Source organism: Oncorhynchus mykiss, chromosome 21 (genome assembly GCF_057628025.1).
Source record: "Oncorhynchus mykiss isolate SJ-2025 chromosome 21, ASM5762802v1, whole genome shotgun sequence".
In the NCBI taxonomy this organism is placed as follows: Eukaryota; Metazoa; Chordata; class Actinopteri; order Salmoniformes; family Salmonidae; genus Oncorhynchus; species Oncorhynchus mykiss.
In genome coordinates this window covers 42,914,403-42,933,805 of record NC_143042.1, presented here as the reverse complement: position 1 = coordinate 42,933,805, position 19,403 = coordinate 42,914,403, and the positions used below count along the sequence as shown (strand labels likewise).

General features: G+C 41.5%; 1 protein-coding gene across 3 annotated transcripts in view; it reads left to right on the top strand.

Annotated features, from left to right (window-relative positions):
- LOC110500612 (Kv channel-interacting protein 4) overlaps positions 1 to 19,403 on the top strand; it is a 241,026-nt gene that overhangs the window by 130,132 nt on the left and 91,491 nt on the right. The window contains exon 1 of one of the 3 annotated variants that reach the window (XM_021578067.3): positions 11,835 to 12,034. The exons of the other annotated variants lie outside the window; for them this stretch is intronic. Within the exon in view, the coding sequence (XP_021433742.2) occupies positions 11,977 to 12,034 (58 nt within the window). The 5' untranslated portion in view covers positions 11,835 to 11,976. Of the gene's footprint in view, positions 1 to 11,834; positions 12,035 to 19,403 lie in introns of those variants that run through there. 3 annotated transcript variants of the gene reach the window in all.

Below are 19,403 nucleotides of genomic sequence, written 5' to 3'. Positions count from 1 at the left end.
GATGCGTTGTGTTTACACACTGCTGAGTTGGGCTAGGTGGCATCATTACTTTAAGCAGGCACCTCTTATGCTTGTGTTAGGGACTCCATAGTGTGGTTTTTTATTTATATATTTTGGCAAAGAGGAGCGAGAGGAAAACGTCTGTTCAGTCTTTTTGGAACGATCACATTTATTGGGTTGCTGCTCTCCTTTTGCTTCCCCTCTGGCTAATTCCTGCCTTTAAAAAAAAATAAAACAACTTTTTGGGATTCCTCGATTTCACTCGCCAGTTTTGTTAAACCTTCCCATCATACTGCTGAAAACACTAAAATAGTATTCCCGAGGCACTTCAATTTCACTTCCTCTGAAAGTGGGACTGCTCTGCTTGCAGTTTGAAAAAATAATTAAAAAAGATACAGTGCCCTACTATCCGCTCAATCACTGATTCCCCAAATGGCCAAGATGCAAAACCGCCATTACAAATGTACAAGGATTAGTTGGCCGACCTGAATACTAAGTGTTTGGATTGGAATCTTGAGACACACTTTTAAGGTAATATACAGTCAGGATTGTAGGCCTATAGTTTGTGGGGGAGACAGATCTGTTGTCCTTTTGATGGCCCTTTTACTAAGTTTTCCACTATTTATATTGTCTATATCCTTTCATGCCCTCATCTAAGTCTAGTAAAAACAAGTGAGTCAGTTGGTAAGTGTAGTAAAAGCTTTGTGGTTATTTTTGAGAATTTTATTTGAAGAACATTTCCCTCAGATTTTAGGGAGAGCAAAGCTATCTTTAATGGTGGGGGTGTTAAATGCTGATTATGTGTTTTGTAGATTATACGGGTACATTTATGGACATTAATGTTCCGGTTCTCATTCCACGACACTAAGTAATTGTATTTCATGACTCAGATGATGAGTCAGATCTCTTGATTTAAAATTGAATGGATGAACATTCCCTAACACAGTTCTCACAGCAAGATTATCATGTGGAGTAATATAGTGAAGGACAACGATGCATATTCTCTCACTGTTCATCCTTGCAAACAACTGGCTGAGGGAGGAAACCACAACATATGGAAAATGTGGGATCAGATGGACACTTGACCCAGTGCTTGAAGATCTGGACTGTGCAGATGACCTCTGTCTCCTTGCAAGTCCTCATCAGAACATGCAGGCAAAAACTCAAAAGATGGCAGATATCACACAAATGGCAGGCCTCAACATCAACATTCAAAAGACAAAAGGCATGAGAATGAACGACAAAATCAACACACCAATCAACGTCAACAACACTGCCCTGGAAGAGGTGGAAGAGTTCATTTTGGGAGCAAGGTGACCAAAGGTGGCGATTCCATGAGTGATGTGACCACTAGGCTCAGTAAAGGGAATCAGGCCTTTGCCATGTTAAGACCTGTATCGAGAGCCAAGGTATATCAGCCTACCACTCAAAATCAGTGTTCTCCGATATGGGTCAGAATTTTGGAACATCCCAGCTTTTATTAACACAAACTGGAAACATTTCAAAACAAAGCACTGAAGAATCCTGTGGATGTGCTGGCCAAATAATATAATGACTATGGCTGGGACATGTATGCAGATTACCACCGGATCGCACACCATGTGATTGCCCTATGCTGGACACCAGATGGGAGGCGAAAGCCAGGACGCCCAAAAGAGACATGGAAAAGTTAAATCGAAAAGGAGATAGTGTGGCCTGATCTGCGGAACCCTCAGCAAGAAGGCTTCAGACCTGAAGCAGTGGCGCTCTCTTGTGGCCGCCTTATGTGCCTCAAGGCATGAAGAGGATTAATTAAGTAATATAATGAAAAGGTTATCTTGACTCTTGTAGAATGACATGAACAAGCAGAGGGTATACATCGTGGCTGTGACCTTAGGACCTTTTGGCCATATTGACAATATGTTATTTAGCTGAGAGTCTTTCAGTATGGTATTTCTCTTGTCCTTTGGTCCGGAGACCAAATTGGAGATTTTTGGTTTCAACCCTGTGTCTTTGTGAACGGATGATCTACACATGTGTATTTCCCATCGTAATGCATGGAGGAGGAGGTGTTTTGATGTGGGGGTGCTTTGCTGGTGACTCTGTCTGTGATTTATGTAGAATTCAAGGCACACACATTCTTTAGCGATACACCATGTCAGTTTTGGGCTTAGTCAATGACCCAACACACCTCCAGGCTGTGTAAGGACTATTTTACCAAGAAGGAGAGTGATGGAGTGCTGCATCAGATGACCTGGCCTCCATAATCCCCCGACTTCAACCAAATTGAGATGGTTTGGGATGAGTCGGACCGCAGAGTGAAGAAAAAGCAGCCAACAAGTGCTCAGCATATGTGGGAACTCTTTCAAGACTGTAGGAAAAGCATTCCAGGTGAAGCTTGTTGAGAGAATGCCAAGAGTGTGTAAAGCTGTCAAGGCAAAGGGCGGCTATTTGAAGAATCCTCAAATATAAAATATATTTTGATTTCTTGAACACTTTTTTGGTTACTACATGATTCCGTAATTGTTATGTCATAGTTTTTATGTCTCAGTATTACTCTACAATGTAGAAAATTGTCAAAATAAAGAAAAACCCTTGAATGAGTAGGTGTTCTAAAACTTTTGACCGGTAGTGTAATACCAAAAATATTAGTCATTACTGATAATGTTTAGTTGAATGAGGTTCAATTAATCAGCTTTGTTCCGTAGTAGTTTTGTCCCAAATGGCACCCTAATCCCTACAAATTGCACTACCTTTGACAAGAGCCCTATGGGTCCTGGTCAAAAGTAGTGCACTATATAGGGAATAGGGTGCCATTTGGGACCTAAACCATGTCTGATACAGTAGAATGAACAAGGTGAGATACAGAAGAGACACACGTTGAGTCAGTCAGCTCATTGAGCATGATGAAATGAGACCGCTTTCCATTCTCTGTTTGTACATTGGAAACTGTGATAACTGCCAGAGCGGAGCTAGATTTTAATGGCGTTTCTGAAAACGTCTCTGAAGCCTATAGCTCCATCTGTTGTCCAAACATCAGCACTACACCACAGTTGCGACTGGCGGCTGTTACTCTTGTCCCCATAGCCTCTCTAGACATCTATAGAAGTTGGGGAGGATTATATATGTAATGGCTGTGTTCCGCATTAATTACTGTAGTTTACATTGGATGCAACGTTAATCCTGGTAGTTTGCTACATTATTATTCAGTAATATTACAGTCTGAATTTGTTTTGAGAATAGTATCTATGAACATGAGTAGAACCCTATTGTGGGTAAAGCTGAAGCACTGAAAATGTGAAACACATTCATGTCAAAATGTCCTGGTCCCTGACACGACCCCAGAAAAAATGACTGGGAACATAGCGTGCAAGTGTTAATTACATGTCCTGAGGCATATGCTACATGTACACATGTACTGTATGCCTCAGGACACAGTCTGTTCCAAAATGATTGGCACCCTTGATAAAGGTGAGCAAAAAAGGCTATAAAATAAATAAGACAAATTATTGGCAGCCCTGTTTTCAATACTCTAGTGCTGTCCCCTTGCAAAGATAGTGACACTGTACCTTTGAAATTGGAGAACACGTTGTGAGGTATCTTAGATAATTCTTCCATACATAATCTTTCCAGAGCCGTGATATCCTTCGTCTTTTATGGGCTGCCCTCTTCAATTCTCATCTACACACAATGACAAAGTGTAAACTGAAGTATCACATTTACATAAGTATTCAGACCCTTTACACAGTACTTTGTTGAAGCACCTTTAGCAGCGATTACAGCCTCGAGTCTTCTTGGGTATGCCGCTACAAGCTTGGCACACCTGTATTTGGAGAGTTTCTCCCATTCTTCTCTGCAGATCTGCTCAAGCTCTGTCAGGTTGGATGGGGAGTGTCGCTGCTTAGCTGTTTTCAGGTCTCTCCAGAGATGTTCGATTGGGCTCAAGTCCTGGTTAGGCCACTCAAGGACATTCAGAGACTTGTCCCGAAGCCACTCTTACATTGTCTTGGCTGTGTGCTTAGTGTCGTTGTCCTGTTGGAAGGTGAACCTTTCCCCCCCAGTCTGAGGTCATGAGCTATCTAGAGCAGGTTTTCATCAAGGATCTCTCTGTACTTTTCTCCATTCATCTTTCCTTCAGTCCTGACTAGTCTCCTAGTCCCTGCCAATGAAAAACATCCCCACAGCATGATGCTGCCATCTCCATGTTTCACCGTAGAGATGGTGCCACGTTTCCTCCAGATGTGACGCTTGGCATTCAGGCCAAAGAGTTTCATCAGACCAGAGAATCTTGTTTCTCATTGTCTGAGAGTCCTTTAGGTGCCCTTTTGAAAGCTCCAAGTGGGCTGTCATGTGCCTTTCACGAAGGAGTGGCTTCCGTCTGGCCACTCTACCATAAAGGCCTAATTGGTGGAGTGCTGCAGAGATGGTTGTCCTTTTGGAAGGTTCTCCCATCTCCACAGAGGAACTCTGGAGCTGACGATCGGGTTTTTGGTCACCCTGATTGCCCAGTTTGGCCGGTCGGCCAGCTCTAGGAAGAGTGTTGGTGGTTACAAACTTCTTCCATTTAAAAATGGTGGAGGCCACTGTGTTCTTGGGGACCTTCAATGCTGCAGAAATGTTTTGGCAACCTTCCCCAGATCTGTGCCTCAACACAATCCTGTCTCGGAGCTCTACGGACAATTCCTTCGACCTCATGGCTTGGTTTTTGCTCTGACATGCACTGTCAACTGTGGGACGCTTATATAGACAGGTGTGTGTGCCTTTCCATATCATGTCCAATCAATTTAATTTACCACAGGTGGACTCCAATAAAGTTGAAGAAACATCTCAATGATGATCAATGGAAACAGGATGCACCTGAGCTTCATTTCGATTCTCATAGCAAAGGTTCTGAAAACTTATGTAAATAAGGTATAAGGTCGTTATGTGGTATTGTGTGTAGATTTTTGTTTTTTTTAATCAATTTTAGTATAAGGCTGTAATGTTTCAAAATATGGAAAAAGTAAAGGGGTCTGAAAACTTTCCAAATGCACCGTATATACTGAACAAAAATATAAATGCAACATGCAACAATTTAAAAGATTTTACTGAGTTACCGTTCATATAAGGAAATCAGTCAATTTAAGTCAATTCATTAGACCCTAATCTATGGATTTCAGATGGCTGGAAATAGGGTTGGTTACAGATACCTTAAAAACAAATCGGCCTCACGATCTCATCATGGTATCTCTGTGCATTCGACTTGCCATCGATAAAATGCAATTGTGTTCGCTGTCCATAGCTTATGCCTGCCCATATTTTTATTTTATTTATCCATTATTTTACCAGGTAAGTTGACTGAAAACACGTTCTCATTTGCAGCAACGACCTGGGGAATAGTTACAGGGGAGAGGAGGGGGGATGAATGAGCCGATTGTAAACTGGGGATTATTAGGTGATCATGATGGTTTGAGGGCCAGATTGGGAATTTAGCCAGGACACCAGGGTTAACACCCCTACTCTTACGATAAGTGCCATGGGATCTTTAATGACCTCAGAGAGTCAGGACACCCTTTTAACGTCCCATCCGAAAGACGGCACCCTACACAGGGCAGTGTCCCCAATCACTGGGATATTTTTTTTCTTTCGACCAGAGGGAAGAGTGTCTCCTACTGGCCCTCCAACACCACTTCCATCAGCATCTGGTCTCCCATCCAGGAACTGACCAGGACCAACCCTGCATAGCTTCAGAAGCAAGCCAGCAGTGGTATGCAGAGTGGTATGCTGCTGGAAAATATATCCCCACTGCCACCATGGAGCACTCTGTTCACAACATTGACATTAGCAAACTGCTTGCCCACACAACGCCATACACGTCGTCTGCAGTTGTGAGGCCGGTTGGATGTACTGCCAAATTCTTTGAAACTATGTTAGAGAAATTAACATTTAATTCTCTGGCAACAGCTCCGGTGGACAGTCTTGCAGTCAGCATGATAAGAAGCACCCTCCCTCAAAACTTGAGACATCTATGGCGTTGTGTTGTCACAAAACTGCACATTTTAGAGTGGCCATTTATTGTGATTTTTTATTTATTTTTTTAAAGTTAAGTCCCCCCTTATCTCAGCTCGCTGGTCACCATAGCATCACCCACCTGTAGCACGCGCTCCAGCAGGTATATCTCTCTGGTCACCCCCAAAACCAATTATTTATTTGGCCGCCTCTCCTTCCAGTTCTCTGCTGCCAATGATTGGAACGAACTACAAAAATCTCTGAAACTGGAAACACTTATCTCCCTCACTAGCTTTAAGCACCAGCTGTCAGAGCAGCTCACAGATTACTGCACCTGTACATAGCCCACCTATAATTTAGCCCAAACAACTACCTCTTTCCATACTGTAGTTATTTGATTTTATTTATTTATTTTGCTCCTTTGCACCCCATTATGTTTATTCACTGCAAATCTACCATTCCAGTGTTTTACTTGCTATATTGTATTTACTTTGCCACCATGGCCTTTTTTTTGCCTTTACCTCCCTTATCTCACCTCATTTGCTCACATCGTATATAGACTTGTTTCTACTGTATTATTGACTGTATGTTTGCTTTACTCCATGTGTAACTCTGTGTCGGTGTATGTGTCGAACTGCTTTACTTTATCTTGGCCAGGTCGCAATTGTAAATGAGAGCCTACCTGGTTAAATAAAGGTGAAAAAAAAATGCATTTCAATTAACAGGTGTGCCTTGTTAAAATTTCATTTGTGAAATTTCTTTCCTTCTTAATGCATTAGAGCCAATCAGTTGTGTTGTGACAAGGTAAGGGGTGGTATTCAGAAGATAGCCCTATTTGGTAAAAGACCAAGTCCATATTATGGCAAGAACAGCTCAAATAAGCATAGAGAAATGACAGTCCATCATTACCTTAAGACATGAATGTCAGTCAATATGGAACATTTCAAGAGCTTTGAAAGTTTCTTCAAGTGCAGTCGCAAAAACCATCAAGCGCTATGATGAAACTGGCTCTCATGAGGACCGTCACAGGAATGGAAGACCCAGAGTTACCTCTGCTGGAGTGGATACATTCATTAGAGTTACCAGCCTCGGGTAATTGCAGCCCAAATAAATGCTTCACAGAGTTCAAGTAACAGACACATCTCAACGTCAACTGTTCAGAGGAGACTGTGTGAATCAGGTCTTCATGGTCAAATTGCTGCAAAGGAACCACTACTAAAGGACACCAATAAGAAGAGAAACACAAGGAATGGACATTAGACTGGTGGAAATGTGTCCTTTGGTCTGCAGTCCCAATTGGAGATTTTTGGTTTCAACCGCTGTGTCTTTGTGAACGGATGATCTACGCTTGTTTCCTATCGTAAAGCATTGAGGAGGAGGTGTTATGATGTGGGGGGGGTTTGCTGGTGACACTGTCTGTGATTTATTTAGAATTCAAACCACACTTAACCAGCATGGCTACCACAGCATTCTGCAGCATTACGTCATCGCATCTGGTTTGCGCTTGGGACTATCATTTGTGTTTCAACAGGACAATGACCCAACACACCTCCAGGCTGTGTAAGGGCTATTTTACCAAGAAGGAGAGTAATGGAGTGCTGCATCAGATGACCTGGCCTCCATAATCCCCTGACTTCAACCAAATTGAGATGGTTTGGGATGAGTCGGACCGCAGAGTGAAGGAAAAGCAGCCAACAATTTCTCAGTATATGTGGGAACTCCTTCAAGACTGTTGGAAAAACATTCCAGGTGAAGCTGATTGAGAGAATGCCAAGAGTGTGCAAAGCTGTCATCAAGGCAAAGGGTGGCTATTTGAAGAATCTCAAATATAAAATACATTTTGATTTGTTTAACACTTTTTTGGTTACTACGTGATTCCATATGTGTTATAGTTTTGATGTATTTACTATTATTCTACAATGTAGAAAATAGTAAAAATAAAGAAAAACCCTTGAATGAGTAGGTGTTCTAAAACTTTTGACCGGTAATTTAGTACTCTCAGTAATTCACATGAAAAATATTACTCATTACTGATAAGGGTTAGATGAACGAGGTTCAATTAATGAGCTTTGTTCCATTGTCACTATGTCCCAAATGGCACCCAATCCCTACAAAGTGTACTACTTTTGACCAGAGCCCTATGGGTCCTGGTCAAAAGTAGTGCACTCTATAGGGAATAGGGTGCCATTTGGGGTGCAAACAATGTCTGACACAGTAGAATGAACAAGGTGAGATACAGAAGAGCCACACGTTGAGTCAGTCAGCTCATTGAGCATGATGAAATGAGACCGCTTTCCATTCCCTGCTTGTACATTGGAAACCGTGATAACCGCCAGAGCGGAGCTAGATTTTAATGGGTGTTTCTGAAAGTGTCTCTGCAAATCAAATACGTGTGGCACCCACTGACTGGGTCGTCTGTGCAATGAACTCAACTTCAACACAGCACCTTGCTTTATTCTGACATACTGTTGAACCAAATCGAATCAAACAACCTCTAAGGAAAAAATCATGTTGTTTCTGTGAAGGCATGTGCTCTCTTTCCTTGATATCAAAATCTGTTCGATTTAGCTTCTTTTAAAAATCATGATAAATCACACAACTATCAAAAAATGTGTAGGAAAAATATGCAAGGAGAGTGAGTTAGAACCTGAAATGGAACACTTTGAAGTTTGTGGAAATATGAAAGGAATGTAGGAGAATATAACACATTAGATCTGATAAAAGATAATACAAAGAAAAAAACAACCGTTCTTTTGTATTGTTTTTTGTACCATCATCTTTGAAATGCAAGGGAAAGGCCATAATGTATTATTCCAGCCCAGCTGCAATTGAGATTTTGGCCACTAGACCTCAGCAGTGTATGTGCAAAGATTTAGACTGATCCAATGAACCATTGCATTTCTGTTCAATTTGTTTTATCAAGACTGCCCAAATGTGTCTAATTGGTTTATTGATAACTTTTCATGTTCAAAACTGTGCACTCTCCTCAAACAATAGCATGGTATTCTTTCACTGTAATAGCTACTGTAAATTGGACAGTGCAGTTAGATTAAAAATAATTTAAGCTTTATGCCAATATCAGATATGTCTATGTCCTGGGAAATGTTCTTGTTACTTACAACCTCATGCTAATCGCATTAGCCTACGTTAGCTCAACCGTCCCATGGATGGGACACCGATCCCGAAGAGAAAAAACAACAACACAACAAATTAATTTGACTTATGAGCGCAGTGTGATTAATAGTCAAGAATCGTTATTCTCTGGCAATTTAGGTAGGGACAGCAGCTTGTGACAGCATGCCATTTTAGAGGTTTACCAGTTAAAACAAGGGGCATGATTCTGACATGATATCTCTGCACACAGATGAAGTAAGCCTTACTGCAGATGAAATGACGATGATTGATCTAGTGAGGCATCTAATCTTTTTTATTAATAGAACGCATTACGGTGTCAAAATAATGACTTTGCCCTTGGAATGATCCTCGCTGGGCTACTGTAGATCAGGAGCAGATGCAATCAATATTGCATTTTTACATTGCTAGTCAGAGGCTACATTCAACAAGCATCAAGACTTTTAGGTCCACAGGCTCAGTGGATGGCAGGGTGCTTGAGGTGTCGCCAGAGCTAATGCACCTAAAGAGGTAGCTGCAGACAGCAGTCAAGATAGGATGTGGTTGCCCCTAGACACACTAATCTAAGGTCAGTTTTGTTTTTACCCCCTGATGATTAGGTTAAGGATTTTGGTGAAGATAATCTGATTCCAGATCTGTGCCAACAGGCCACAGTGAAGAGCTTTGAAACGGGATGTACCATTGAAAGTCTTGTTGGCCCAATACTTCTCTGCCACTGATGGGTTGCTTCTCATCCTGCATGTACTATTCTCCATTCTCCTGCAGTTTGGGATTATTGCGAGCCTCGCAGTTATTAATATCAATGCATTTCACTATTTAGGAACTGTCTGTGGTTCCGGGCAGTTAGGAACTGTCTACAGTCCTCAGAAGTTACGAGCTGTCTGTGAAGCTGTTTACAATAAGTTATTAGAAGTGCATTTTCTTAGTTTCTTTTGGGCTGATCTTTTGTCACTTCATATATTGTATATTGATCAGATGTTGAACCAAGCCTAATCCATTTGCAATGCAAACATTCCAGAATTTAATTTAAGATAAACCTTTAAATCCAAGGGCTTAGTGAAGATATTGTCCAACAAATTACAATCTCTTTCCCACTGTGACCAACGGTCTGAAAAGCACCACTGGAGGCAAAGAAAATACATTTTAAAGTGACAGCAGCCTTACGAAGTAGCCCTATTCCCTACCACAACAAAGCTATCTATTTCTCTGAGCTGGCCAGAGTGGTTCTGGCTGTAATTTAGTTTTCAAGCCCCTGTAGCTCGGACTCTGACTCCTTGAGAGAAACCCAATTGCAATGTAGATCCAGGGCAGCGAATGACACAAAGGACCTCTGACCTCAAGGATGGCCACACTGCCAGGTAGATTTCTATGTTAGGGGTCTCCATACTGCTCTTAGTCCTTGCTCATGCCATGCTGGGAGTTGTTTTCATCATCCCCAGCCCCACAAACTTGCTTCTACCTCAGACTCTTATTTGTCGCAGGCCCCAGAACAGCAATGTTAACACCGAAGAGGAAGGAAGCTGAATAATGGGGTGGGAAGATTGGTACTTGACTGTGGGCGGTTGTGTGGTGAATTGGACCACCAACGTTCTTTGAAAAGACTGCCAAGGGTTCTGAGGGTGTGGCAGAGAGAAGTTTTTTTAAATGTTGTTGTGTGAAAGGGAACAGTCGTCGAGAGTGCCAGGGATATTTTTAAGGTGCGAGACCATGTCAGTCCTTCGTCTTCTCTGACCATCCATAAAGGCTTTTGTGTCCACCGCAAATTGGCAGGCAAAGGGTCTCCTTTAAAAACTTTAAATCACATTTTGAGGGAGTCTTTGGAAATGTTTGCCTTTTAAAACACGTCTCTCTTCCTGTACAACCTGTTGATGCTAGATGTTTTATGCTCTCTGCATATCAATCATATTTCTCAGTCTTTTGTGCGTTTTTGATTACATGTTTCCCATTGATGTTCCCTTGTATTATGAATGTTGTGATTGCAATTACAGGACTCAATGACTGTGATTGATTAAATGAAATTCCGCTTACATAATTGGGATTTAAAAAAGAATACTGGATTACTGTATTGAAGGTAATTCGCAGCAAGGTATGTCATTCCATTGTAATTTCCAGGATCTCATCGCATCCTTTGAAAAACATGTCTATGTTGCATAAAGAATCAGAATACACTGGCAGAATCAGAAAAATAGGTGTCTCCTCACCCATGAATCTGCTTTTTAAAAATTGGTTCCCCCATTGAGGATTGAAATGGTTCAGATGGACGTAATTCTCAAGTGATTGCCTCGCTTGTAATTGAAATATCTACAGTGGCGGTGGCTGCCAATGGGTTTTCCACTCTCTTTCACAGCATGGGGGCTATAGTTAAAGGAGACCTATTCACTAATGGCAAGCAACAATATTTATGTTTGAGTTCCCTCCCTCCTATTTCTCCCTCGATTCCTTCCCTCTGTGAAAGGGTATCTGTTGAAATAGTGGCCTTACTATTCCCCACAGCGAGTGCCTGGCTCCTGCTCAGAGAGGTCAATTAATCTCGTAGGTGCTCAAATGGTACAAAGTAGCCAGGCAGCGCAGCAGCACTCTCCTCCGAAGCAACTACTTCAGAGAGAAAATGAGGAGGGGGGAGGGGGGGGATTAAAAACTGAAAAAGGGAGGCACGAGCGCTCGACTCCCCACTTCACACCCTTGTTGAGTGCCCAGCCCACTAAGCCTGGGTGGATAAAAGGGGAAGCAGGGACCAGAGACTGTTGTAGTTGCAGCTCACCAGCTCTACTCTGCTCAACTCACAAGCCAGCAACCTGTGATAGCTGTAGCTTCGTCAAAACTAGCAGTAGCACAGGACTTCTGGATCACTGATCAAGACGGGTACAGGGGGGCAGCATGGGTGCTTTGATGGTCATCTTTTCGCTTCAGAAAGATCAGAGGCGCAAAAGGACAGGTAGGCCACGGTGTGTGTGTGGTTTGTTTGTTTCTGAGGGGGGGGGGGGGGGGGACACACAGGACGGTGGACTTTTCTTTAGAACACGTTTTTGTTTGATTCTTAAAGGCACAGTGTAGACATCTGTCATTTTCCTATGTTTTATATAACTCTATTAGGCAATATATCACAGTTGAATGATTTACTGTACAATGCCTTCAGTATTCACTTTTTCCAAATTTTGTTGTGTTACAGCCTGAATTGAAATGGATTATATTTCGATTTTTTTTGTCATTGGCCACACACAATAACCCATAATGTCAAAGAGGAATTATGTTTAATTAATTAAGAATTCAAAGCTGAAATGTCTTGAGTCAGTAAGTATTCAACCCAGTTGTTATGGCAAGCCTAAGTAATTTCAGGAGTAAACATTTGCTTAAGTCACATAATAAGTTGCATGGACTCACTCTGTGTGAAATAATAGTGTTTAACATATTTTTTTACTGACTGCCTCATCTCTGTACCCCACACATACAATTATCTGTAAGGTCCCTTAGTCGAGCAGTGAATTTCAAACAGATTCAACCACAAAGATCAGGGAGGTTCTCCAATGACTCGCAAAGAAGAGCACCTATTGGTAGATGGGTAAAAATAAACAAACATTGAATATATATTTGGATGGTGTATCAATACACCCAGTCACGAAGATACAGGCGTCCTTCCTAACTCAGTTACCGGAAAGGAAGGACTTTAAAACAGTTACAGAGTTGAATGGCTTTGATAGAAGAAAACTGAGTCTGGATCCACAACATTGTAGTTACTACACAATACAATGAGTGAAAAGAAGGAAGCCTTTACATAATACAAATATTCCAAAAACATTCATCCATTTTGCAATAAGGCAGTAAAGTAATATGCAAAAGATGTAGCAAAGAAATGAACTTTGTCCTGAATACAAAGCTTTATGTTTAGGGTAAATCCAACGCAACACATCACTGAGTACCACTCACCATATTTTCAAGCTTGGTGTTTTCTGCATCATGTTATGGGTATGCTTGTCATCAGCAAGGACTAGGGAGTTTTTTTTGGGGGGGGGGGGCTAAAAAGAAACGGAATAGAGCTATGTACAGGCAAAACCCTAGAGGAAAACCTGGTTGTCTGCTTTCCAACAGACACTGGGAGATGAATTCACCTTTCAGTAAGACAATAACCTAAAACACAAGGCCAAATATACCAGTGAGTTGCTTACCAAGGTTACATTGAATGTTCCTGAGTGGCCTAGTTACAGTTTGACTTAAATCTGCTTGAAAATATATGGCAAGACTTAAATGGCTGTCTAGCAAAGATCAACAAACAACCTGACAGAGCTTGAGAAAATAAAAAATATTGTACAAATATTGTACAACCCAGTTGTGCAAAGCTCTTGGAAACTTACTTAGAAAGATGATTCTAACATGTATTGGGAATACTTCTAAAATTAGATTTCTGTATTTTATTTTCAATTAAACATTTCTAACATATATTTTCACTTTGTCATTCCCATCAGAATCCAAAATATAAGACCGTTTAACTCCATTGTTTGTTAACAATGTGATTGTAAGCAAACACTGTACAGCTCCAAACATAGTTAAAACTATAATTGTGATCTCATGGTCAATCCCTGCATCCAAAGCTCTGTCTTTTAATTTGAGAGTGGTTCAATTTCTCCAGGCCCATCCCTCAGCTGTTTTTAGTTGCTTTGTGCTGTAAGAGAGACTGAATGGATCACTCCCACCCTAAGTCATATTAAATTGAAGTATTGTAATACAGGTTGAAGGTTAAATGAATGGGGGTGCTGGTTAACTCTGTTAGGCAATAGATCACAGTTTGGACAGCTATATGCATTTTAAGCACTTTTCACCAGAACCAGAATGGAGCACATTGACCAGGCAGGTACAATTCCCCTCCGGCATAACATTTTATGAAACGCCATAAAGTCTAAAGCTGAAATCAAGATATGCTAATCTCCAAATTGGATTACTACTCACTGTGCTCAGCATTGTAATGAGCTATTGTATTATTCTAGTCTGTTATTTTGCATGTGTGTCCATGTCTATCCATATATAAGATTTGAAGTTGAGAGTTCAAACCCAGCCTGAGCTCCAGCTCCTGGGACCATCACGGTGGATGGGAGCGACGATGAATTGGGCCGAGTCACTGCGTGGTAAACGCACAGGCCCTTAGGCCCGCAGTGCCACTCCACTACCCCTTCTAATGCCTCACACTAATTACCATAGCTGTTCTCATCCACATGTGAAGAGAGACGCTGTTTTAGTTAGCGCCTTGCCAACCGTACACTCCAACTCCACTCTACTCCATACAGACCCACTCTTAATGGGTATGAAGCTTTTCAAGTGTCTCAAGATGAAAATATGCGACTGTAGGCTAGTTATGGCGGGTCAATATGATGGTAGGGTCCACAAGGATTCTATGAATCAGTTTTTATGGAGTTCTGAATGCAATTCTATGGGTAGGGCTAGATCTATTGAGCATTTTGTTCTAGACTGTCTTGTTCAGGGTTTGTTTGTCAGTGGGTTTTGAGCTACTGAAGTATTCCAAGGTGAAAAGATGTTGGGGTTAGTTATGGGGGTTTCATTATGATTGTAGTTCTAGGCTAGATGTAGTGGGCTTGTTGTCGTGGACGTCATCTTTACAGGGTTGTTTGTTAGTGGGGTTGGCGTAGGAGTGCTGTGCACTCAACGCATTGCCTCTCAGATTGAAACTACAAAACATGAAGTGACTCAAGTCCTCAGTGGGTAAATGCGTGTCTGTTTTGTACTTTTCCAATCTGCCAAATTGAGGTGAATGGTTGTATAATTAAGCAGTGAATGTTTGCACCCCTGCACTGTTCATTTGGTGTGTTTCATTTTAAAATAATGGTAAATCTCTCACAAGAAAAGCTAACTCAAAATTGATAATGGCGTACCACGTACGAGTGATGCGTGACCTAATACTTGAAGACTTGCATGAGATCCTTGATATAATGCCTAAGCTTTTGGTCCTGAGACCTCATTAAGTGAGTTGATAAAAAAAAAAACATGAACCTTTCTTGATGTACTCAGAGGACCATTGTTAGGATGCTTTAACTACTATAAAAATGGTAGAGTATCAGATACTCAACACGAAGGTCTGACTTCACTATTACCGAAACAGGACCCAGGTGGTAAATATAAATCTCCAGTCCATTTCAAAAATTGGAGGCCCATAATAATAATCTTAGCAAAAAACTATCTTTAATTTACAATCTGTAAAAACTTTGAGAATAGAAAGGTTCAGAACTGTTTTGAAACATCACAGCACAGTTGACAAATATACATCAAAACTCGGTTCAGAGATAGAAGGGATGGGTTGAGGGGAGCTGAAGGGTGAGACAAAGAAACATTTTTAAAAAGATAACTAATGTAAAATATACTTTTGTCCGTAAAATGTATATAGTATGTATGAACTGGAAGTAGACGCCTAAGTACTGTTGTCAATTAGTTTCATCCTATTAGGTTAGGGATGTAGGGTTAGAGGAAAATAATAAAAGAAGGAAAATACAAAGAAAAATATATTTACCCCAAAATATTTAGAAATGTAGGGGGATTAGAAATGATACCGATAATTACATTGACAGAAGCCACAATATATCTGCAGTATTAAAGCTGATATACCTCCTGAAAGAAAAATGAAAAAAAGCATATCACTGCTAATATTGCTGCAGTATTCATAGCCATACTCCTGTATATTTTAATAATTACGCTACACACTCATACGGTATAATGGAGTTATCAGTATGCATACATTGCACTGCTTCTCTTAAAGGCCATGTGTCACAAGTCAACATCGAGAGGTCAAGTCAACATCGATCCACATAGAGCTAGTCAGGTTCCTTGTCCCTCAAGAGATTTAGTTTAGTTTATTAGGATCCCCATAAGAGAATGGCCCAAGAGATGTTGGTTGATTCAAAAACTCACCAATCTCATTCATTTGTGCACCGTTAACTCTTTGAAGGAATATGCTTTGAATATATGTACTGTATCTACACATTGTGTTCACATCAGACCTCAACATTGGGAAATTGGCAAAACCAGATGCATAGGATTGCAGATAGAAGATTGATCCATTGATATTTCAAAGCCATGGTGTCTATTAATATGAGATGATTAAAGAGATTTTCATAGTCTCTCAAATATCCATACTTGTTAAATGTAAGTACTAACAGAATAAGTGATCCAAACACCTATCATAACCCCTCATAGTTCATCCCTAAGAACTGTCACTTTTGAAACGTGTTGACACTGCTAAATTAGCATTTAAATTGAAACGGCAGGGTCACAGAGGTTGACTTGTTGCTACAAGCTTGTTTTCATTCTTAACGTTGAGTGGCCCTCGACAGGATAGCTTACTTCCTGGAATTAATCACTTGTCTCCTTGGGGTACACGGGCCAATATTATGGAGGCTTCCTAAGACTGGGATTAATGGCTAGCATCCCTCTTAGGGGGCCCAGCAGGTGCAGTAGGAAGTAGGCTTAGCCATGCACAGACAGGCCTAATCCCCACTGAACAGGCCAAGACACATCATGGGGCACTCTGACAACCTTGGGGCAACAGTTGTTTATCCTGACCCCAATGTACAGTGCAGACCTGGTTCTCTTCCTGTTTTCCAACAATGACTTTTGCTTTCTTGGGAACCTTTAAACCTGTGAGACTCAGTGTTGCAAAGTGCAAGAGCCTTCCATTTAATCTGTAATGATTATGTTGATGCACTTAAACATGCTGAGAATTCCATGTCCCATTACCTTTTTGGTCCAATTTTGCTTACCCTTTCTTAGGGGCACTCTGACTGTTGCTTCACCAACATCTTCTGAAGTTAAATCATGATGGTGAAAATTGCATTATGCATGACCATTATTATTTTTTTCCTAGTTTTAAGTGAATTTGTCCCTATTCAACTCCCTAAATTGCTAATTTCTCAGGCAATGTTTTCGGCTCCAGAGACCTGTTGAAGACTTATAGGGTCAATGTGGTTTCAGTATACACACTTTGGAGCATATATCTCATTGTGGAGTCTTATCTTTTCACTGTATAACTTATTCATGAAAACTCATCCATTACTTATAAGAAATCCCGCTATGCCCTCTGACGAACCATCAAACAGGCAAAGCGTCAATACAGGACTAAGATTGAATCATACTACACCGGCTCCGACTCGTATCGGATGTGGCAGGGCTTGCAAACTATTACGGATTACGAAGGGATGCACAGCCGAGAGCTGCCCAGTGACACGAGCCTACAAGATGAGCGAAATGACTTCTACTGTATGCTCACTTCGAGGCAAGTATCACTGAAACATGTATGAGTGCATCAGCTGTTCCGGACGACTGTGTGATCATGCTCTCCGCAGCCAATGTGAGTAAGACCTTTAAACAGGTCAACATTCACAATGCCTCAGGGCCAGACAGATTACCAGGACGTGTACAGTCGTGGTCAAAAGTTTTGAGAATGAAAACAAATATACATTTTCACAAAGTTTGCTGCTTCTGTGTCTTTGGATATTTTCGTCAGATGTTACTATGGAATACTGAAGTATAAGTACAAGCATTTCATAAGTGTCAAATGATTTTATTGACAATTACATGAAGTTGATGCAAAGACTCAATATTTGCAGTGTTGACCCTTCTTTTTCAAGACCTCTGCAATCCGCCCTGGCATGCTGTCAAATAACTTCTGGGCCACATCCTGACTGATGGCATCCCATTCTTGCGTAATCAATTCTTGGAGTTTGTCAGAATTTGTGGGTTTTTGTTTGTCCACCACCTCTTGAGGATTGACCACAAGTTCTCAATGGGATTGATGTCTGGAGAGTTTCCTGGCCATGGACCCAAAATATCGATGTTTTGTTCCCTGAGCCACTTAATTATCACTTTTGCCTTATGGCAAGGTACTCCATCATGCTGGAAAAGCATTGTTTGTCACCAAACTGTTCCTGGATGGTTGAGAGAAGTTGCTCTCGGAGGATGTGTTGGTACCATTCTTTATTCATGGCTGTGTTCTTAGGCAAAATTGTGTGTGAGCCCACTCTCTTGGCTGAGAAGCAAACCCTCACATGAATGGTCTCAGGATGCTTTACTGTTGGCATGACACAGGACTGATGGTAGCGCACACCTTGTCTTCTCCGGACAAGCTTTTTTCCGGATGCCCCAAACAATCGGAAAGGGGATTCATCAGAGAACATGACTTTACCCCAGTCCTCAGCAGTCCAAACCCTGTACCTTTTGCAGAATATCAGTCTGTCCCTGATGTTTTTCCTGGAGAGAAGTGACTTCTTTGCTGCCCTTCTCGACACCAGGCCATCCTCCAAAAGTCTTCGCCTCACTGTGCGTGCAGAAGGACTCACACCTGCCTGCTGCCATTCCTGAGCAAGCTCTGTACTGGGGGTGCCCTGATCCCGCAGCTGAATCCACTTTCGGAGATGGTCCTGGCGCTTGCTGGACTTTCTTGGGCACCCTGAAGCTCTCTTCACAACAATTGAACCGCTCTCCTTGAAGTTCTTGATGATCTGATAAATGGTTGATTTAGGTGCAATCTTACTGGCAGCAATATCCTTGCCTGTGAAGCCATTTTTGTGCAAGCAATGATGACGGCACGTGTTTCGTTGCAGGTAACCATGGTTGACAGAAGAAGAACAAAGATTCCAAGCACCACCCTCCTTTTGAAGCTTCCAGTCTGTTATTCGAACTCAATCAGCATGACCGAATGACCTCCAGCATTGTCCTTGTCAACACTCACACCTGTGTTAATGAGAGAATCACTGACATGATGTCAGCTGGTCCTTTTGTGGCAGGGCTGAAATGCAGTGGAAATGTTTTTGGGGGATTCAGATCATTTGCATGGCAAATTAATTGCAATGAATTGCAATTCATCTGATCACTTTTCATAACATTCTGGAGTATATGCAAATTGCCATCATACAAACTGAGGCAGCAGACTTTGTGAAAATAAATGTTTGTGTCATTCTCAAAACTTTTGGTCACGACTGTACTCCGAACATGCCCAGACCAACTGGCAAGTGTATTCACTGACATTTCCAACCTATCCCTGTCTGAGTCTGAAATACCAACATGTTTCAAGCAGAACACCGTAGTCCCTGTGTCCAAGAACACTAAGGTAACCTGCCCAAATGACTACTGACCCGTAGCACTCACGTCTGTAGCCATGAAGTGCTTTGAAAGGCTGGTCATGGCTCACGCCTACACTATTATCCCAGAAACCCTAGACCCACTCCAATATGCATACCGCCCCAACAGATCCACAGATGATCCAATCTCTATTATACTCCACACTGCCCTTTCCCACCTGGACAAAAGGA